The sequence below is a fragment of the Piliocolobus tephrosceles genome, chromosome 11, assembly GCF_002776525.5.
Source record: "Piliocolobus tephrosceles isolate RC106 chromosome 11, ASM277652v3, whole genome shotgun sequence".
NCBI classification, from domain to species: Eukaryota; Metazoa; Chordata; class Mammalia; order Primates; family Cercopithecidae; genus Piliocolobus; species Piliocolobus tephrosceles.
Genome location: NC_045444.1, coordinates 37,327,839 through 37,351,077, shown reverse-complemented (window position 1 = coordinate 37,351,077; position 23,239 = coordinate 37,327,839). Strand labels below are relative to the sequence as shown.

General features: G+C 38.7%; 1 protein-coding gene across 1 annotated transcript in view; it reads left to right on the top strand.

Moving 5' to 3' along the window:
- NEB (nebulin) overlaps positions 1-23,239 on the top strand; it is a 215,414-nt gene that overhangs the window by 54,305 nt on the left and 137,870 nt on the right. Inside the window, exons 29-46 of the mRNA XM_026453974.1 lie at positions 344-451; positions 2,276-2,374; positions 3,125-3,229; positions 3,319-3,426; positions 4,949-5,260; positions 5,365-5,571; positions 8,055-8,159; positions 8,867-8,974; positions 11,043-11,354; positions 12,497-12,703; positions 14,775-14,879; positions 16,154-16,261; positions 17,680-17,991; positions 18,540-18,746; positions 19,224-19,328; positions 19,481-19,588; positions 20,235-20,546; positions 21,729-21,935. Of these exons, the coding sequence (XP_026309759.1) occupies positions 344-451; positions 2,276-2,374; positions 3,125-3,229; positions 3,319-3,426; positions 4,949-5,260; positions 5,365-5,571; positions 8,055-8,159; positions 8,867-8,974; positions 11,043-11,354; positions 12,497-12,703; positions 14,775-14,879; positions 16,154-16,261; positions 17,680-17,991; positions 18,540-18,746; positions 19,224-19,328; positions 19,481-19,588; positions 20,235-20,546; positions 21,729-21,935 (3,135 nt within the window). The remainder of the gene's footprint in view (positions 1-343; positions 452-2,275; positions 2,375-3,124; positions 3,230-3,318; positions 3,427-4,948; positions 5,261-5,364; positions 5,572-8,054; positions 8,160-8,866; positions 8,975-11,042; positions 11,355-12,496; positions 12,704-14,774; positions 14,880-16,153; positions 16,262-17,679; positions 17,992-18,539; positions 18,747-19,223; positions 19,329-19,480; positions 19,589-20,234; positions 20,547-21,728; positions 21,936-23,239) is intronic.

The window sequence follows — 23,239 nt, the reverse complement described above, 5'->3', positions numbered from 1 at the left end:
TTAAAGTTCCAGCGAACAAACATCTCACATTTGGTTAACTGACAATTTCACTTCTTTGAAGTGCAAATTTGACTTGAGCATTTTCCAGGTTGGAATTAGAGTACCACATGCTTCCATTAAGTTGGAAATAAGGATGAAATGGAACATACGCCAGTTAGAAGGAAAGCAAAAATCTAAGAGCTGTTACTATATCTCACCAAAGAAATATATAAAATAACCTTAATGTCTGGAGTAAGGAAGCTGGTCAGAAATCTCAAAAACATTGTTTTGGGTAAAACATTGATGATTTTGCATAATGATGTTGACACAGCAAAGAAATGTAACCTTTCTCTTGGTGTTTTAGGTTGAATACAAAGCTGACTACAATAGCTGGATGAAAGGTTGTGGCTGGGTGCCTTTTGGGTCCTTAGAAATGGAAAAGGCCAAGCGAGCTTCAGACATCCTCAATGAGGTAAAGCCACTGGGTGTGTCAGAGGGAGAATGGTGACTGTGTTGTGTTAAAAGTTCTCTAAACCATGGATAGTGCTCCTTCATTGCTTCATTCTTAGTCACCGTTGCTGAGGAAAAGAGCTTACCAAGTGCGTGAATTACCCGGGTAGACCAGCACAAATGATATTACCAAAATCATTTATGTTAACCATTCATTATGGAAACATGTTAACAATTTTATTAAGGTATAACTTGTTAACCATTTATGTTAACCATTCATTATAGAAATATTTTTAACAATTTTATTAAGGTATAACTTGCATATGATAAAAGTCTCTCATGTTAAGTGTATACTTTGACAAGTTTTAATAAATTCATGTAATTGTACAGTCATCACTGCAATTGAATTTTAAAATGCTGCTAGCACCCCAGAAAGCTTCCCCGCAAAATTGCAGCTCTCATCTTCAGCCCCAGGCAACCACTGATTTGCATTCTGTCTCTAAAGTTTTATCTTTTCTAGAAATTTCTTTTGTATCTGGCTTCTTTCACTTCATGTAATGTTTCTGTGATTCATCCACGTTCCTGCTTATAATTCGGTTTTTTTAAATTATTGAGTAGTAATCTTTTGTGTGGATTCATTAGGTTGGTACAAAAGTAATTGCAGTTTTGACATTAAAAGTAATGGCAAGAACCACAGTTACTTTTGCCCCAGCTTAATACATACCACATTGTTATTATTGTTTCACCTATTGGGGGATGTGTGGATGGTTTCTATTTTTTTGTGATTATGAATAATGCAGCCATTATAGAAATTGTCTTTGGAGAATTATTCCCTATGTCATATTCTGGTTGGCTTTGAAGTAAAATATAAATTCAGTGTTAGAAAAAAATAGTGATGATCTTGAGGCTCATAAAGCAGCAAGGTTATGTGTCCCTCCTCCGTGACAGTTAAAGACTCACTGCTGTCAGGTGAGTACATCCGCAAGGAGGGCAGACTACACAAAGGACAGAGGTGTGGTACGAGGGTTGTCTTCCACACTCAAGTTTTACGTTTTGTTCAGTATTTTGCTTTCGATGAAAACCATTTTGTCTGCTCAAAGATCTTCCAGAAGAAAGTTCTAGGTAGTGGTTTTTAGAAGTCTGAAGCTGAAAGAGTGATGATACTAACTGGGATGTACAATATGCACAAAGGAAGAGGACTGGGAAAATAGAGACGAATACAGGAATAAGGTAGCCAGAAGCTGTCAGCTCCCAGTGGGCACACCTCCCCAGGGTCTCCTCTGCAGTGCCCCTTTAGTGCTTTGGTGATAACTTATGTACTAACCACATTAAGGCTTGCAGAGCAAAAGTCCTGTCTCTCTTAATAATAATTCCTAGCTGTTGGCCTAGTTCCTCAATTCCTCCTCCTTCAACCAGACAGCTTCTTGATGCCATTTGCTGATGGAATAACAGGGAAAAAGAGAACTTGTTTGTGTCATGCAAAGACACTCCAAATCTCCTTGCTTGCTTTTCTGTCAAACCTTTAGAAAACTCTGTAATGTTTCTGGATTCTGCTTAGCTGAGGGTATCTTCTTTCATGTCATAGGCAAGAAATTAAGAAAGGAGTCTGGTTCCTGAGAGCAGTATATGTGTCTGTGCTGTCCCAAACCATCCACAATTAAATGGATTTTTAAAAATACTGACTTTTGTATTGCATTCATCAAGCCAATCAAGAATCTAGTATTTTTACATTTTAAAATCATGAAAGAAATCTTCCTTGTCACTTCAAAATAAATTTCAAGGATTTTGACATATTAACCTTCAGTGAAAAACAAAGTTGTTTTTCTGTTTTTGATTTGCCGAACAGAAAAAATATCGCCAACATCCAGACACACTCAAGTTTACCTCGATTGAAGATGCTCCAATTACAGTACAGTCTAAAATTAATCAGGCCCAGAGGAGTGATGTAAGTGTTAATCCTATCTATATGTTAATAGATGTTAACTAATACAAATACATTTATATTTCAAATGTACTGATCACCTCTAGTTATTATACAATATGGATACCCAATTACACAAGCATCTGTACAATTCCCCAGCTGTTCATTAAGAAAGCATGCCTAATTCATGTATTTACAGTAATGTATATTGTATTGACTGTCCTTTTAGCCATTTGACATTGCTTTCTAAGCAAAAAGTAAGAGGGGACTTCTCTTAATGACAACAAAAACTACAAGCCTATTTCTAGGAAAGACCAGAAGAATGAGTATATCAAATGGGGAGCAGTTATATTTTAAGTCAGCACTAAAACAAAACTTACACATAATCGAAACCACCCCTAAGTCCCTCTAACTGCGCACAAAATATAACATAGGCGTGTTAGAGGAAAGTGTTTGCAGTTTACCATTTTCATCAAGTCACCTCCTTGGGACTAATTGCCACTAAGTGCCCCTAACTAGGCCCAGAGGTTCCTACTGCAAGTTCCGAGGGATCTTTGCAAAACTTAATAAGCGCTGAGACAGGGTCCTAAGCAACTGCATGCATGACCTTGAATGCCTGCAGATATTTGCACATAAATATGCAAATGCACAAAGAGTGTCCTTCCTAAAACTGCCTCTGTGAAATATGATCCATTAGGAAATTATTTCCGGTGCCATTAAACTTTTCTCTCTACTTTATTTATTTGTTTGTTTATGCATTTTTATCTCTTTCAGATCGCTTACAAAGCCAAAGGAGAGGAAATTATTCACAAATACAACCTACCAGCAGACCTGCCTCAGTTTATCCAGGCTAAAGTGAATGCCTACAATATCAGTGAGGTGTGTGGGTAGACTCACGGGCTGATGTGTGTGTCCAGACTTTACTAACATGGTCTCTAAGTTGTACTTAGATGACATTTTTCTTTCAGAATATGTACAAAGCAGACTTGAAAGACTTGAGCAAGAAGGGATATGACCTGAGAACTGATGCGATTCCCATCAGAGCTGCCAAAGCTGCCAGGCAGGCAGCGAGTGACGTAAGTCTAGCTGCGGTTACACGTGGGCAACTAGAAAATGTGAGTGGGTGGGCTTGGGGTCTGACAATAACCCAAAAGTCTCCATGCATGTGGTCCCCAATGGGAAGAAAATCTGATTGAAAACTATTCAGGAAATAAAGTTCCCTAAATAGATTTAAATTTTCTGGGGGGAAAGGATTTGTATAACCTTCTACTGCTCAGTTCTAATCAAGCCCCCTCACTGAAAATTCTCATCTGTATTTCTACATTCACTCACATGACTTCTCTTGTGGAAATCCAGAAGTGACTTACCATGTAAGTCATAATAGCCTCCAGATGGTAAAATTTTATCTCAAAACTTTATTAATTTATGTGATTTCCTTCTTTCCCTTTCCTCTCCCTTTTTCCTTCATTACTTCTATAGACAGGCCTCAATTTCACCACCTCTAATAGCCAGTCTTTGGGTTCTATTACAGTTAAGAATTTTATTTCTTATCCTATTTATCTTTAACCAAGATGTGAACTGAAGTCACTTTGCTCTTTGAGATTTAAATAAAATGGGCTCAAGCCCCCATCTGTTATTCTATAGGAAGTGGAATTCCCCTCTCCATGATTTCTGTGGAGTCTCCGAGGTTTTCGTTTCTCTGCTTACCTCTGCCTCCTGGCTGGCTTGAGCTCATCTGCACCCTCCTCCTGTGGGTCTCTTCTTGCTGCTCTGTATGACCCGGAAATGAAACACAGCCCCTTCCTTTTGACTTCCCAGAGTCCCAAACACCACTTTACTGATTGTTTGAAATTAGGTTTACATCGCTCCAGTGTAAATATGTGATGATTGAATAACAAATGTCTTTGTCCTGAAATGCCCCGTCCCACCCAGAATTTCTTACTGACCTCCTTTCTCTGTGGGTGCTTTCCTCCCGCCACCCCTGCCCCAGCATACCACAAACCTTCCCTCATGGCTCTACTTCTCAGTGCCCCACAGTGCCTTCCACATGTCTCCGAGGAAGCTCAGTCCCCCCGCCACCTTGCTATCCAGAGCCAGTTAGTGTTTACCCCCTCCTGGCTCTGGGTTTCCCTTTGACTATCCAAGGACTTATTATATTCTACTGTTATTAATATTTATCATCCTACCACTACTAAAAATTATAAAACTAATCAAATATCTAGCTACTTGCACTCTAGTAGCACAATATAATTCATAGAGATTGTGACCTATTTATCATTTTATTTTCTCTACCAATGTCTACAGGCAAAGGAAGAATATAAAGATTTATTTTGTCACTGATACAAATTATGGTAATGCCCCCCATTTCAACCTCGCTTGGATAGGCAGAAACAGCTATAGATAATCAAATGGGTTCCATAATACATAACATTTTTATTTTAAGCAGACTACATTTCAGAGCATATACAAGTGAATTGTTGTTTGGTTATTGATGTACAGAAAGTTTTGGGAAGCTCAATTACTTCAAATCATGGCTTCATTGTTTAGTAAAACCCTCAAAACTACATTTTAAATTATGCTCACCTTTGTTGACAATAGGTTCAATACAAAAAAGACTATGAAAAAGCTAAAGGGAAAATGGTCGGCTTCCAAAGTCTTCAAGATGACCCTAAACTGGTCCATTATATGAACGTGGCCAAGATACAATCAGATCGGGAGTATAAAAAAGACTATGAGAAGACAAAGACCAAATACAACACGCCCCATGATATGTTCAACGTCGTGGCAGCTAAGAAAGCTCAGGATGTGGTCAGCAATGTCAACTATAAGCATTCTCTCCATCATTACACCTACTTGCCTGATGCCATGGACCTGGAGCTGTCTAAGAACATGATGCAGATACAGAGTGATGTAAGGGTCATTTACTCCTCAAGAAACCCCCCTATTAAGTTCAGAGCCTGCCATGAAAAGCACCCTGGCCTAGGCCCTCACTCCTCTTTTCTCCATTGCTGTAGAACGTCTACAAGGAAGACTACAACAACTGGATGAAAGGCATTGGCTGGATTCCTATCGGCAGTCTCGACGTCGAAAAAGTTAAAAAGGCCGGTGATGCTCTGAATGAAAAGAAGTACAGGCAACATCCAGACACCCTCAAATTTACCAGCATTGTGGACTCCCCAGTTATGGTCCAGGCAAAACAGAACACGAAGCAAGTCAGTGATGTGAGTACAACAAAATAGAGAGGACAGAGGATATGAGGAAGCTTTTTAGAAAAGTAAACAGCGGCCGGGCGCGGTGGCTCAAGCCTGTAATCCCAGCACTTTGGGAGGCCGAGACGGGCGGATCACGAGGTCAGGAGATCGAGACCATCCTGGCTAACACTGTGAAACCCCGTCTCTACTAAAAAATACAAAAAACTAGCCGGGCGAGGTGGTGGGCGCCTGTAGTCCCAGCTACTCGGGAGGCTGAGGCAGGAGAATGGCGTAAACCTGGGAGGCGGAGCTTGCAGTGAGCTGAGATCCGGCCACTGCACTCCAGCCTGGGGAACAGAGCGAGACTCCGTCTCAAAAAAAAAAAAAAAAAAAAAAAAAAAAAAAAAGAAAAGTAAACAGCAGCCCAATATTTTTCTTTTTCTGGACCAATATCTTTCCATTTTAAATTTATTATTTTGTTTATTTAAATTGTTTAAAATTACAGTTATGTGTAGTTTGGGCACTAACATTTTCTTCTCTTGCCTTTTATCTTCCTTTTTTTAAAAAATTTCCTTTTTAACCATCTTTGAAATATTGTTTTATTGAATAAACGACAGTGAAAAAATTCTAGGCTACACACATACACATGCACACACATACATACACAGAATTTAAGCTTAAATCCCAGACACTTTATTTTGGCAGATTTGTTGTATTCAATTCCACATTAAGTTTCTCTTATTTTCTTTTCATATATAAAACATTAATACAGAGAAGTAATACATATAAATATGTTTTTGCTTCTAAGAATTCAGCATACACAATTATCACAGAGACTTTTTAACTTACGTCTGATTGAGGTGAGTATCGTTTGCCTGCCTGTTCATGAGCAGCGTCTATACTCTGGCTAAAGTCAAAATTTCTAAAGGAAAGTTTGGTATACAGAAGATCAAAAGCATTCACTTGTTTATTTAATGAATACTTTTTGAACATCTACCATGTGCCAGGCATTGTATTACCTGCTGATGGCATAAAGATGAAATAGATGAGGATTCATGGGATATAGAAATTCACAAGAATGTGTAGGGTAAGAGCATAAGACAAAGACATGACTACAAACAGAGCATTGTCCTCAAGAGAGACAAATGCTGCAGGAGAGGAAAATGTTAAGTACAAGGGAGGTGCCTTGTACACAGGTAACTGCCTACCAGAGTTTCCTGGGCAAGTGAGAGAAGCGAGCATTCCTGGCAAAAGGAACAACATAACAGCAGTAGAAAAAGAATGAACAATATAACAGCAATAGGAAAGGAATGAAAAAGTGTAAAAGCAAAAGGTTCAGGATTGTAACCTGATTAGTAAGGGACTCACATGCTAATTTTTAGAGTCTGGATATAGGGGGTAGGTAAGAAGAGATGTTGAATATGTTTAATCCATGGAGCCACATTATCAGGCCTGTGTTTTAAAAGACAATGCTGGCCCCAAGTGTGGAGACTTTGGGAAGAGGAGAGACTGGAGGTGAGAAGATGAATTAGAAGGCTGTCACCGAAATCCAAGGAAGGTTTAATTGGACTGAAGCTAAGAGAGTAGCAATGGCAGAGAAGGAGCTGTATAGAAGGTCGAATTCATGAATCTGTGATTGCTTAGATATTGTTCTTAAAGACAATGAGGACTTAGAGGTAACTTTGGGTCCTAGAAGAAATTATTTAATATTTGGGGATTAATTTAGCTATTAGCCATGTCAGATTTTATCTTGCGTACATGCATACCAGTTTACATGTCATATTCCACATAGTCATGCCTGGGAAATAAGGATATATATGATAAATGAGAATTATGAGATGGAAAATCTACTTGTGATTCTGGCTCTATTTTAGTTTTAGGAACTAAGTAATGTATTTCTAATACCAGGAGGAGGATGCAGTAAGATTTCTGCATGACATACTTCGACATCTTTCAGTCAAAAGTGTATATAATTCTTTAAAGTAACAACATAGAGCAAATATGAAATAGTGAGCATTTTGAGTATGCTAGATTCATGTATAAGCACCTCTACATTATGAGGAAATTATCGTATGCTTTTATTGACACAATTATAATTTGGAAAGTTTTTAGCAGAAGTAAAAGACTTATTCTAACTACTGTTTTCTCTCTAGGGATAAAAAAGCAGAAACTAACAAAAATGGAAGAGCTATTAACTCACAGGCAAAGAATAAATTGATTTGGCTTTGGTGAATTCTATTATTCTTGCTAGGGTTTCATGGTTGAATTTACCTTCCATTCATCTCGGGCAGTGAACAATTTCTATTTTCTTAAGGATTTTTTTCTCTATTTTAACACACAAGACTTGTTGGTATTAAAGATAACAGATGCTTGTTTTATTTTTAAAAAATAGGAAAATGCCTCTGATGATTTTTAACACTAGAAAATCGTGGGTAATTGTGCTAAAAATAACTCTAAAGCAAGCAATTGATAGATTTTCCTTTTTGCGCTATGTGAAATGCATTTTATTGCAGATCTTATACAAAGCTAAAGGAGAAGATGTGAAACATAAATACACCATGAGTCCTGATCTTCCTCAGTTTCTCCAGGCCAAGTGCAATGCTTACAATATAAGTGACGTAAGTAAGGTCTTTGCTGGGATGTGAAATTTGGACCCGACAATAAAATCATAGACTTTAGGAGTAGGGTGGTGCCTTGACAATTTATTCAGGCCCATTTCTCACAAATCCCCTAATGGAACATATCCCATAAGGATGGTTATTTACCTCTTCAGTTGGCCTTTTCAAGTGTAGGACAACTTAAAAAGACATAACATTCTTCTTTATGAGGGGCTCACCATCTAGTCCTCTAAAACTTCTACTTAGTGTTCCTAGTTTTGCATGTAGGGGAAGTGGTTATTCTCCAGAAACATAAGAATAAATGAGATCCTTTTTAAAAAAAACAACCCTAAAATTTCTAAAGCTGACCACCAGGTCTTCTCTTGACCTTCCTTTCATGAGAATGAACAACTTCATTGTCTCTAGTTGGTCGTCACATATCATGGCTTCCAGAACCTTTATTTATTTTTCTCTGGATCCAGTCTTTCAATATTCCTCTCTTCAATATGTGTCCAAACCATATGTAGGTGAATAATTAGTGCAGAGTCCAATGATCTCATGCTATACACAGTGTGACACTTTGCCAGTGTGATGTCCTAAAGCAGTATGTGCTATGGGGAATTCCTTCAACTTCTGTCTGGAAAAGAACAAAACAATCCCAGCAGTTGAGGAATCACTTAAGCTGATGAATACACAGATGCTGACATCCTGTTTGGTTTTCTGTCCAGGTCTGTTATAAACGGGATTGGCACGACTTAATAGCCAAGGGCAACAATGTGCTGGGTGATGCTATTCCCATCACTGCAGCCAAGGCATCGAGAAACATTGCCAGTGATGTGAGTACAAATTTTAGGTGAAATTCAGGTGTTTGCCTTTTTAAAAAGTAATCAGGCTGGGCGTGGTGGCTCACGCCTGTAATCCTAGCTCTTTGGGAGGCCGAGGCGGGCAGATCATGAGGTCAGGAGATCGAGACCATCCTGGCTAACACGGTGAAACCCCGTCTCTACTGAAAATACAAAAAATTAGCCGGGTGTGGTGGTGGGCGCCTGTAGTCCCAGCTACTCAGGAGGCTGAGGCAGGAGAATGGCGTGAACCCGGGAGGCGGAGCTTGCAGTGAGCCGAGATCGTTCCACTGCACTCCAGCCTGGGCAACAGAGCGAGACTCCGTCTCAAAAAAAAAAAAGTAATCAAATGCTTGTTTAAATTGATACCTCATTGAAAGAAATATGTTAAATTAATGGCATTCAAATTCTCAAAATATTGTTTGGAAAACCTGTCGCTTTTAGAAACACTTTTATGGTTCTTTTCAGTTGACTCCACTTGGTAGAGCTGTCATAAATCTGACAGTGGCTTTCTCCTTTGATTCATAGCCCAAATTGCCTTCACTGACACATTTCCCTGACAGCCCACATTTATTTTCAGTGGGAACACCCTGACTGACATTACCACATTAAATTCAAATGACTGCCTGCATTGTAATTGTATTTAAAAAATTGAAAAGATATTATATAAAACGTACAGATTTTTATAAACCAAAGGGGGAAAAGTCCACTTTTTTAGGATATAACTTCGATTCATGTAAATTGATGCCCATTTCCTGTAACACTTCTACTCCTTTCCATCTTTGAAAAACAAAATTGTGGCCAGGTGCAGTGGCTCACACCTGTAATCCCAGCACTTTGGGAGGCCGAGGAGGGTGGATCACGAGGTCAGGAGATCGAATGGTGGCGGGCACCTGTAGTCCCAGCTACTTGGGAGGCTGAGGCCTGAGAATGGCATGAACCTGGGAGGCAGAACTTACAGTGAGCCGAGATCACGCCACTGCACTCCAGCCTGGGTGACAGAGTGAGACTCCGTCTCAAAAAAAAAAAAAAAGAAAAATTTTTAGAAAGCATGCATGCCCTGCAGAGTTCACTGTTACATGCTATCCCAGGGACTAAAATCTTGTTTTGAGAAAAGAGAAGAAAGAAACCAACTGGATGTACAGACCACATAGGTGTTAGAGGTGTAAAAACTCTACCACTTTCCTTATCGGAATGGTACTGAAAACATCTTCCTCAAAGATCTGAACACAATGCACATCACTATGAAATACATTTCTAGTTTAAGTAGAAAGTGAAAGTACAACATAACTTTATAACTTTGTTCCTTTTTTTTTTCTTAAGCATTTGCACAGTAATTTTTCACATGCCTAGAAATTACTTGACAATCCTTTTGCCTGCTAAACTCTTGTTTATGAATTAAGGCTTAAATTGCAGGAGCTGAAAGCCTGCAGGGTTTAAGTGGGTTTGAATTCTCTTGCATAACAATTGAGGTTCTGATCTGTTACAAGATTGCTCAGTCTATATTCCATTGCTGATTCCAGCAGTGAGAGACTTTGGACAGCAGAACTTTTTCCATTAGGTTTTTATTGATGGGAAAACCCCACAGCAGGTCCTGCCCTTACTGTGGCTCCTTAATTCATTTGCAACTGTTTCAGCAGTGAGCTTGGGAAGCAGCTGCTGATAAACGGAGTCAGTGAAGGCCCAGCTATCCTATAGCTGGTACTCATATTTGTGATGTAAATAACATATTAAATTGAAACCTATGAAACCAAGAGATACTGGTCTTATATTTAGAATGTGTCATGTTTGCATTGTGTGAAAATTCAGTTTGTTTAAAATAAAGTTCCACATGCAAATCCATCTGTAGGGTCATAGCAAAGAAAATAAACTGATCTTGAATTTATCGTGACACTCGCTTGTAACTCCAATATATGTTTTCACTGAACCTTTTGGAGGAGGAGGTTGTGGTTTGCATTTTTTGTACACTTTTGAGAAAGTCACAAAGTTCTGAGTGTCTTTATATGTGAATGTAATTGCTATCAATGCCTAGGGCTTTGCTAACCCAATTCTGCCTCCACAGTATAAATACAAGGAAGCTTATGAGAAGTCAAAGGGAAAGCATGTGGGTTTCAGAAGCCTCCAGGATGATCCCAAGCTGGTCCACTATATGAATGTGGCAAAGATGCAGTCTGATCGTGAATACAAGAAGAACTATGAGAATACCAAAACCAGCTACCATACCCCTGGGGACATGGTTAGCATCACAGCTGCAAAGATGGCCCAGGATGTCACTACCAATGTCAACTACAAACAGCCATTGCATCATTATACATACCTACCTGATGCCCTGAGTCTTGAGCACACAAGGAATGTCAATCAAATTCAGAGTGATGTAAGTACGTGTAACAACAGACCCAGAGATGTTTGCACTTAAAGGATGATCACTTCTCGCTTTTATTAGACTTCTTACTACAGTAAGCTATTTGAAAAATGCACTTTAGAATAAACAACCATTACTGAAAGACTACCAAAGGCATGGTAGACAAGCTGTTTTTGCCTGCTTTCTGTGCTCATATCATAATCATTGATGTTGTCTTTATTAACTTATGGATGAAAGATAAAACTATATTCCACTAACTCTGCGAGCCACTTTGATTCTCAGCAAGAGGAGATGGGTGTTCCTGATGGGTTGTCTGCAATGGTGATAGATACAAAATGCAAACTAGAAGAATTTTCTATCCTTCCTGAGTCTGGGAAAGGTGCTTTTTTTTTTCCCTTTATTAATTCAAGGTCACAATGTCATCCATGTAAATCTCTATAATGAGTCATCTAAAATGAACCAGGAAAGCTTTGTGCTTGCAACATGATTCATGGAGAGTTGCACGGAAAGGTGTTTAACATTCACAGCATCCCCTGCTGCAGGAGCCAGATTTCTGTTAGAATTGTCCTCTGTAAAAGGAAGAAGTACTATACATTTATTGGCACTTGATGAAAATATTGCTCCCCAGATGAGCCCAAGCATAGCCTAGGTGGATAGTACAGATGTAATTTAGTTTTGAAGTCTTCAGTGGAATCAAAAGGAAAGCCCAATTTATTGTCAAAAGTGACAAAATATTTTTTAGCAGCACCCATAGTGACCTGGATTCCCCTCTGTGTTGCATAATGCACTCTAAAGCATGATTATTTCTCTCTGTTTTATTAGGCTTCATAGTACAGTAAGAGACTTTAAAAAATGCTTTAAGATAAACAATGATTATAGAAAGTACCAATTTATTGTCAAAGTGACAAAAAAATTTTTTTAGCAGTACCCACAAAAATACGTGACCTAGATTCCCTTCTGTATTGTATAATGCACTTTAACAACAGAACAGCTTCTTCTTATTACCACACTCCAGATAAGCTCTGTGACAGACAGTCAGACATGAGCATGCTGAAGAGTTGCTATTCATTTCCCTTGGATAGAGTTGCAGATCCCAGAAACATCCCTTGAATATTCTCCAGGGTATCTTCTCATATGAGCTTACCCTTTTACAGAATGTGTATAAAGACGAGTATAACAGCTTCTTCAAGGGCATCGGATGGATCCCTATTGGTTCCCTGGAGGTGGAGAAGGTCAAGAAAGCAGGCGATGCATTAAATGAGAAGAAGTATCGACAGCACCCAGATACCATCAAGTTCACAAGTTTGCCTGATTCCATGGGCATGGTGTTGGCTCAGCATAACACAAAGCAGCTAAGTGATGTGAGTGCTTTCCGTTCAAAAGGATTTGCCCGTAAATAACCACACGTGTCTGAGCCGCTCCTCCATCCTTGTTAATTCAATGCGTGAGGATGCATCTATGTTAGCAAATAAACTGCTTTCATAGGTGTGAGAGAAAGGGCTGCCTTTTGAAGCAACTGGGATCTTGAACATGGGAAAAATAGGGAGACGAAAACGCGGGACTATTCCAAATTTGCTTTGTTTTCCAAACGTAGAGAGCCTGTGCTATTCATAAGCAGATATGCATTATACATATGAAATGACATTATTACTATTATTATCTGTGGCTCTTTATGAATTGTAAAACAAGTTATTTATTACTCTGGGTTGCAGTATTTCTACCTAGCCACAGAGAGAAGAGGCATAATGTCCTAATCCCCTCGCATAATAGCTCCATGCTCTGAGAGGCAATCTTAGAATGAGGCCTCTGGGGAGGAGATAAACAGTTTATTTGCAGTCGTCTGGGATCTCATTCTGAGACCACGTCTATATGGACTCTTATTCTTTCTGTAGAAGGTAATTATAATGCTCAGGGCCTCACATGACTTGTTAATTTTAGAGTTCTGTTAAAATGCCTCCACCAGAAAGAGAAGGGTAAGTAAAAACCAAAGAAAGACTTTTTGTATTTTAGCCCCAGACTTTGGAAGGTGGGGAAATGCTTTGCTTGCCTTCGATATGAAGATCTATGGATTTTAGCTCCTGTCCCCACATTATCACAGATGTCTAAGGGTTAATTCTATCTTACGGGTAATAAATGGTGTCAATTCTCTTGATTTCTTTTGTACTGAGCGAGATGTCGCTTCTCGTGGTGTTTTTCCAGTTAGCTAGGCAAACTGTACACTCACTATATGAAGTCTTCCCCATCACAATAAATGCTATCAACATCAACCTCGTTACTCAAGCTGGAAACTTGGCAGTAACTGTTAACACCTCCCTGTGTGAACTCCCACATCCAGTACCTCTGCTGAATCAGCTTCCTAAATATCTCTCAGCCAGCCTGCTCCCAAATGCCACCAACCCTACTTCCAGCTTCTGTATGGCTCGTGTGGACAACTTCTATAACCTGTTATCTGGACTCCCTGCCTATGGTGTCAAACAGCCACGAGAGCCTGTCTTAAAACACGAATCAAAGCATATCCCTCTTTTTTTTTTTTTTTTTTTGAGACAGAGTCTCGCTCTGTTGCCCAGGCTGGAGTGCAGTGGCCGGATCTCGGCTCACTGCAAGCTCTGCCTCCCGGCTTTATGCCATTCTCCTGCCTCAGTCTCCCGAGTAGCTGGGACTACAGTCGCCCACCAACTCGCCCGGCTAGTTTTTTGTATTTTTTAGTAGAGACGGGGTTTCACCGTATTAGCCAGGATGGTCTCGATCTCCTGACCTCATGATCCACCCGTCTCAGCCTCCCAAAGTGCTGGGATTACAGGCTTGAGCCACCACGCCCGGCCAGCATATCCCTCTTATATGTGAAACCTCTTAGGAATTTCTTGAATGTGAAGTGAAATCTAAACTCATCAACTTGACAAAAGACCCTCCTCTCTGTGGCCCCTTCTGTACTTTCTGTCTAATACTGCCCCACCCCCGTGTCTACCCGGGCACATTTCCAGCCTTGGGTCCCGAATGCTCTTCCTCTGCCCCTCTCTCCAAGTCTGAGCGTAAATGTTACCTCTGCAGAGTGGCTTTACTGACCATCCTTGTTTCTTTGCTACAGTTATTCCATTGATAACACATCACAAATTCTAGTGGTAGTTTGTAGTTTACATGTTTTATGTCTGTCCTTTGTATTGGACAATAATCTCGAACAGGACAGATCTGTCTTCCTTACCTCTTTAAACACAGAACTTACCACCCTGCCTGACCAACAGTGCTGTCCAATAAATACTGGTAGAATGCGAACATAAATGCATCTACCAGGGCCCCTCCCTCACGACAGAGTAGGCGTTCGTCTCATAAATGGAAAACACAAATGATAGCCTTCCTTTTTAAAGGAGTCTGCGCTTGATGAAATTTACATTATGTCAGCTAATGGTATGTGCATGCCGTCTCCTTTGCTTTTAGTTGAACTACAAGGTGGAGGGAGAGAAACTGAAGCACAAGTACACTATTGACCCTGAATTGCCTCAGTTTATTCAAGCCAAGGTCAACGCCCTCAACATGAGTGATGTGAGTATTTGGCCTGGTGCTAATATTGCCTACATGGGCCTTTCCTTTCTGGTTCTTTGCAACTCTTGCCCTGAGAATTGTAGGAGGTGCAACTCTGTGTGGACCCTGAGTCTCCACATTAAACCCTTAACCATACAACATGAGCCCAGGGGGCCACAATAAAATTTTGTTTAATGCAGACTTTTCCAAACTATGGGCTGTGACTCATTAGTGGGTTATAAAGTCAGTCAAGTAAGTTGTGTCCTATTAAGAAAAAAAAAAGGACCATGAGACAGACAAGATTGGAAAACACAAGAGTGCCTAGTCTGCAGTATGGAAAATATTGCTTTCTACAACTTTTATTTTAATTATTTATTAAAACATCCAAAAATTTCTTCACAAACTCTTTTTTTGTATGTAACTAACCTCTCTTGAGTAGTCTAGACATCTAACTGGTGGTAATGTTTAAATCCACTATTATGAATTGTTTCCTTTTTTTTTTAAAAAAAGATATAAATCCTAATTTAAAAACATAATAAAACTTGGATAAATTGTTAATTTCATAAAAGATGGCTTAGTCATTCTTTCCAATGTTTTTAGGCTCTGTTTCATATCCAACTATACATTCCTGTGCTTTTGGTTCATTTAAAGCGCATAATGCACTCTAAAGCGTGATCATTTCTCTCTAGTTCATTAGGCTTCATAGTACAGTAAGAGACTTGAGAAAAATGCTTTAAGATAAACAAGATTATAGAAAGTATCAATTTATTGTCAAAAGTGACAAAATTTTTTTGTTGTAAACAATTTTTACAAGTAATATTTAAGCATTTTCTAAGTAATATTTAAGCATTAAGATCAATTAAAGCTGAGTTGTACTACATCTGGATTTTTAGTTTTAATATTCATATCTTTCTATAAGCTTGAAATGCTTCATTACAAGAAACTTTTTTCCAAAAGTATTATATGTTATAGAAAAGTTGGAAAATATAGAAAATTATGAAAAATAAATGAAAATCTTCTGTTATCCAACAGTCAAAGCATTACCTTTCTGTTGCTTTGTTATACAAGCATATACATTTTTTGATCAGTTGAGATTATACTGTGTATACAGTTTACTGATCCTTTTAAATCAAATCAAGTATATACATAAAAGACAAACTAATAGTCATAACTTCATAGATTGTCTTAATAGAAAGGGATCTATTATGACATGTTTTATAAGAAACATTTTGGCATTCTGTTTCATTCCTCTTTTAATGATGTCAAATAATAAAATAACCTCTACTTTTTTGAAGGCTCATTATAAAGCAGATTGGAAGAAAACCATTGCCAAGGGCTACGATTTGAGACCAGATGCCATCCCAATTGTTGCTGCAAAAAGTTCAAGGAATATTGCTAGTGATGTAAGTCTAATTTAAAAGTAGGAAACTTCCTGTCTGTTTAAAAAACTTCAGGAGTTCAAGACCAGCCTGGGCAACATAGCAAGACCCTGTCTCTACAGAAATAAAAAAAAAAATTAGCCAGGTGTGGTGGTGTGTACCTGTAGTCCCAGCTATTTCAGAGGCTGAGATGGGAGGATCTCTTTAACCCAGGAGTTTGAGGCTGCGGTGAGCTGTGACTGCGCTGCTGCACTCCAGCCTGGGTGACAGAGTGAGATCCTATCTCTAAAAAAGAAAAAAAAAAAAATCTGTATGTGATGTATAAGACTGTATCAACTACATAAAGAAGCAATAAAGAAATTACAATATAAAAATACTTCCTAAAATTCTAATTGCCAATTACATTGTTTATATTGCCTCACTTAAAATATTTTTCACATATTTAAAAGCTTAATAAAGTTATTACAAAGAAGAAAATTCTTTTTAAAAACTGTGAAGTATTTGAAACTTTCATTAGTATCATTGTTATGAACTTAAAAGCCACTTTTTATTTGGATTTTGTCTTGAAAAAAGTCATGATATACTAAAATATCACTAAATTAGAAAAGTCTCCAAGTATTTTAAAAGAATTCAGTGTTTTAATTTTATAATTTCCACGAAGGAAAAAACCCATAGAAATAGAAACATGGAAAACCAGAAAAAATATTTTGCTAATTCTTTCTGGTCTTTCATATTTCTATTTCCATGGATTACATAACAGGATTTTAGTTAATTACTTATAGTTAATTACGTAACAAGATTTTAGTTTTTTTTTTTACAAACTAAGTTATATTCGTATATGAATTGACATAATGCCTTGATAGAGTAAAAATGCATTAATTTCAAGATTAATACACTAATTTGTATTAGGGCTGAAATTTACTCATAATTATGCAAATACTTTTTAAGATAATACAAATTAATACTGGAAATATAGTAAAAAGAATACATTGACCAGACATGGTGGCTCACATGTCTAATGCTAGCACTTTGGGAGGCTGAGGAGGGAGGACCCCAGAGGCTGCAGCAAGTCATCATTGCACCATTGCACTCTGGCCTGAGGGACAGAGCAAGACCCTGTCTCAAAAAAAAAGGGTACATCAAATGCTTAATAAGCAAACTTCTCAGGAACATTTGAGTTATTCAAGTAATCTACTTATGAAGAGTATAAATATAAACTATTCCATTATTCCATTCTTAATGATCTCCAGGGCAGGTCTCAAGATGAGCCATTAAAAATATTTTGCTAATTGTTTATTTTAAAATACAGAAAAAAAAAAAAAAAACTTCAATGTTACCTAGATTCAGACTGAAGTTGGCTTTTGCTTTATTTGTTGTATAAATTCAGTTTATATCAGACTTCTATGCTATCCAACTTCTGTCTGCCTTTTGTTTTCAAATAGTGCAAATATAAGGAGGCCTACGAGAAAGCCAAAGGCAAGCAAGTTGGATTTCGCAGTCTTCAGGATGATCCTAAACTGGTTCACTACATGAATGTGGCCAAAATGCAGTCTGATCGTGAGTACAAAAAGGGCTATGAAGCCAGCAAGACCAAGTACCACACACCTCTGGATATGGTCAGTGTGACAGCTGCAAAGAAATCTCAGGAGGTTGCCACCAACGCCAACTACAGACAGCCATACCACCATTACACTCTCCTGCCCGACGCCTTGAATGTGGAGCACTCCAGGAATGCCATGCAGATTCAGAGCGATGTATGTACTGGTTACCAAGTTGTTATCCATTTCTAATGGGTGGGAGGGAAAAACAGGAACCACTTACTCCATCCCACACCTGGCTGCACTCACTGTAATTAAGGATTCCCTCCAGAACTTGGAGTTTTAGGATTTCACTCATTTAAATTATAGGTAGCTTTATTGTTAATTTTATATATATGCATACACATATATTTAAAATGTTAGTGTTAGAGCCAAACATACGATATTGTCTATGAAAAATTAGGAGGCTCAAATAGGTGTTATATAATTTTCCTTCCAGTGCAAAATTCTGTTAATTTTTCATTTCTTTTTCTGAAGAAAGTTAACTTTTTAAAGGAATTGCTGGGTCAGGATTTCCTGTTCAAAACCACTATGAATGCAATTACTTTTATAATTAATTTCTTCTGAAAGACTGCAGGGAGTAAAAAGCAGATTATTCTCCCCCTCCCAGCTTCCCTTTTTCTTTTTGATTGTAAGTAAATCATGTAGCCAAAGAAACCCAAGCCCTGACTATTTCTGAAATGATTTTTTTTTTCATTGTTAAGAATCTGTACAAATCTGACTTCACCAATTGGATGAAAGGGATCGGCTGGGTCCCCATAGAGTCCCTAGATGTGGAGAAGGCAAAGAAAGCAGGAGAGATTCTTAGTGAGAAGAAGTATCGACAGCACCCTGAGAAGCTGAAATTCACGTACGCCATGGACACAATGGAACAGGCACTTAACAAGAGTAACAAGCTGAACATGGACAAGGTAAGGACTCACCTGCCAGCCTTGCCCAGGGAACCCTCATGATATTCATGCCACTGAGCCTGGCACTGCCCCATCATCTCCTTCAGTGTTTCTATCTTTCTGATCGTCTTGATGGCATTGGTGGGAGGGGACTCCATTGCTTGCATCATGTTTAGCACGTTCTCTTTCATAGCGACCCCCTCAGGTCATCGCTCAACAGCATGTTAAGAATGTGACAGAACCACAAAACTCCACATGGTTGTGCGGTGGGGGCAAGATGGTATATTTGGTGCTTTGGTAGTAGAGGATTGCCTTATTCAACAATTTTTTTTCTCATTGTGTGTTTAGTTTACTTGGCTCATCTTTTTGTTATTTCATCCATTTTCTAATATCAATATTTAACCTCTTCTACCATGTAGATGTAAATCTCTTCCTCTTGCTAGCATTGGATCAAACTTGTCCTGCTGTAAAATCATGCACCTGACTTTCTCGTTGCAGAAGCTCTACACTGAAAAATGGAACAAGGACAAGACCACCATTCATGTCATGCCTGACACGCCAGATATTTTACTCTCCAGAATAAATCAAATCACCATGAGTGATGTAAGTAGATTAACAACAGCAAAAGCTGGGAAGAAGGTTAAAGGGAACCGATACTTATGTCTGCCTTTTTTACATGCCAACCACTTTGTAGTCAGGACCTCTATTCTAACCCCAATAACAAGATGCTGTTGTTTTTCTATTTTATTGTTTAGAAACTGTACAAAGCTGGCTGGGAAGAAGAAAAGAAGAAAGGATATGACCTGAGACCTGATGCCATTGCAATAAAGGCTGCAAGAGCCTCTAGAGACATTGCCAGTGATGTAAGTGCTTCCACTGGGCCTTTTTGGGGCTGGGCAAGTAAGAACAAATGCACCAAGCTTGTGTATATGTAGGAGCTGTGGTCAGCTCCATTCAGGGCTGGTGGGAATGCCATCCCATGTGACACACAAGACATCTCCCTTCACCTCATCCAAGTACTCTCTAATCATCTGTTCATTATTTAATGTAAGTAGTGACTGAGTCTTGTTAAAACAAGTAGCCTTTAGAGTCTATTCAAATCATGTGCAATTATAAGCAAATGTAAAGATGCAATCTACATGTTTTACCAGGAGGCCCATGGCCAGGCCCTCTCTTATAGATGCACCATGAGAAATCATACCTGCAGCCTTTTCTGTCACTTAGACAGCCGAGTGGGGAAATCTGCTTTCTGAATGTCTCTAAACCAATTTAAGTACACATCTCTTCAATTAACTCTGAGATTATTTTCTTTCCATGGATTCAAGTCTGGGAAAAACAAAATCGAAGTAAAAAGAAGTTTGCTCCCTGCCTCTCACGAGTGCCTCCCTTCTAATTTTAGAGTAGCTCTAAAACCCTTCATCTAAGACAAAGCTAATGTCACCTAGTGAATGGTACTTTGTTCTCTTTCATTTGCCATTTTCATCACCATCATGTCTTCTCTGTCCACAGTACAAATACAAGCAAGCCTATGAACAAGCCAAAGGGAAACATATTGGCTTCCGGAGCCTGGAAGATGACCCCAAGCTGGTGCACTTCATGCAGGTGGCCAAGATGCAGTCAGACCGGGAGTACAAGAAGGGATACGAGAAATCCAAGACCTCCTTCCACACCCCGGTGGACATGCTCAGTGTGGTGGCTGCCAAGAAGTCTCAGGAAGTGGCCACCAACGCCAACTACAGGAACGTGATCCATACCTACAACATGCTTCCCGATGCCATGAGCTTTGAATTGGCCAAAACTAGGATGCAGATTCAGAGTGATGTATGTGAAAGCCACATTTGCACAGCGCTTACTCTGGATAATGAGTAACCATGAAAGACCATAAGTCACGACATTTTGAAAATCCTGAAAGAAATTCATCTGCTGTTTCCCAACATAGTGTTTCATTTGCTACCTTAGATTTAATTCATGTCTTTTAACAAAAGGAGATCAATTCTAGAAACTAAAGTCTTGTTTTCTACTATTGTTGCTGTGAGCATTGTTGGATGTTGAATTCCACAACGGCAAATGGAACTTCATTTCAGAAAGAGTGTATTGAAAGAAATATATCTAGCAAAGGTGGTCAAAAGCATAATAGGCTTTTAATAGAGGAATAAAAGGGAAAGTAAGAAATCAGATAACCTGATAGTTCCAGCCCCTCCCTCCCAACCAGGTTTCATTCTACCACTTCTAACTTTGCAATTGCCTACCTTACTAATGAAATTTTTTGAGAAGGTGATGACTGATGCAGCTTTTGGACTAAATGTAAGAAAGACTGAGAAGGAATAGAGCCAAGAATTTAGCTAAAGAGGCCATTTGATGGTTGGAGAGGTGAATTAAGTTACAAACCCAAAGCAAGCCTACATTTATCTTTGGGAATGTGAGGACTGAGCTATTAATTGCCAGGGAGGTAATAAGTGCCTGAATGAAAGCAACCGTGGTACAGTTGTAGAGAGAAATGTCAAAGCTGAGGAGCAAAACATGAAATTTACACACAGTACCAGGAAGGTTTCTGGCATACCTGAGGGAATTGTAATGGTGGTGGGTGATCAAAGACAGTGAAAGGGAAAAATGGGGTTTCCAGAGTCATCTATTAACCAAAGGGCCTTGGGAGTTTTTGTAAGAAAGGTCAGCATAGTTGCTTTTCTCAAGGAGATAACAGTCACCTGGCAGATGAATCTAAGTGGCATTTCTTAGTACTTTTTCTTTATGAAGGCACTGAGAAAAACAAATCACAAAGACATTTCTGCCTATTTTTAAATTTATCATGCAAGGAAATATAAAAAGGATAAAATTTTAGGGACGAAATGGTTGAAGTTCATCATGCTATTGGCTAAATACCAATATTCTAGCAAATATTGAAGTGGAAAAGTTACAAATGAAGTGGAAGTTACAGAATATTAAACACACACTTGGAATTCTTGGAAAGTTTCAGTTTCTTCTCATTCTTTTCCTCTTTTGCAGAATCAGTACAAGGCTGACTATGCTGACTTCGTGAAGGGCATTGGATGGCTCCCTCTGGGCTCCCTGGAAGCGGAGAAAAACAAGAAAGCCATGGAGATTATTAGTGAAAAGAAGTACCGCCAGCACCCAGACACTTTGAAGTATTCCACATTGATGGACTCGATGAACATGGTTTTGGCCCAGAATAATGCAAAAATTATGAACGAAGTAAGTCTTTTAATAATGCAGTGTTTCATATGCATCAGAGAGAATCCAGGTATAACTTACATTTAATCCACAGGCTTTGCTAATACGGTTATAGGGCATCACACTTGAGGTTATTTTACCTAGAAAAAGAGTCTTGTGGTTAAGAAAAAAAAAGATAGGAATTATTTCTAACTAGTAGTCTCAAATCTTCAATGAACCATCCTATCTTATTGGCATAACCAAATAAATAGGGACTTTTTTCTTTTATTGCACCTCTTGAAAATGAGTCCTGTTTGTCTAAGGTGAGGTTTAATAGACACTCATAACACTGAATCAGCTGATTTCCTGACGGCAGCTGGTGTTGCAAACCACCCGGCAAAGCCCAGTTTCCTTTCTGTTTTGATGGGATCAAAGAAAATTCCAAGATTATATGGCTGTAGCAGCATTTCAAACCAGAATGTTCTCTGGGCAATCTTGAGGGCAGTTGTTCTACATCAGTGTTCCCTTGGGTCATGAATTATTCCAGCTTTTAGAAAAGCCTTTCTCCATTTTTACATTGATTTGCAATAAGAGATGAAAACCAACAAGTACAATCAACCTTGAACATCTGTTTTTGAAGTTAAAAATAATAAAATAACTGCAGCAGCACTGGTAGATCAAAATGAGAAATGCCTTTGATTAACATAATAGAGAAAAAGACGATTTGGATCTAAACATGAAACCGTTGCAGAAAATAATGGCCCTAGTTGTGCTAGAAAGATAGAACTGGATTATGCTAAGCCACAGAGTAAACCCCCTGGAGTCTTCAGAGAATTGAATGATTTGTGGAGATCAATCTCCTTGAAAGGGACCTGCCTCAAAGACAAGGCACAAATTTCTGTGCCTCTTTTAAGATTTAGAATCTAAACTATGAGGATATCTATTTTTTCAGTGTTAGTGATTAACATTTCAGGATAATGATGCCAAGAGGAGAATCATAGAACTAAGATGCACTAGCACTGAGAGACATCAATAATCAAGTTGAATCCTCCCACTGCAGAATTGAGAAAAGAACAGCCCAGAGAAGCAAAGCACCTCCCAAAAGGGTACACAGCAGGTCAACAGCGGGGTCTGGACTAGAATAGGGATTCTGATAACTAGGCACTGCTCTTTCCACTAGCATTTCACTGCCCAATACTATTACTACTAGCCACATGTGTTGATTTATCTTTGTATAAATCGTATTAATAATTCAGTTTCTCATTCACATTAGCTACATTTCAAGTACTCAATCGAGTTCTACCATATTGGATTATGCAGAACATTTCCATCATTGCAGAAAGTTC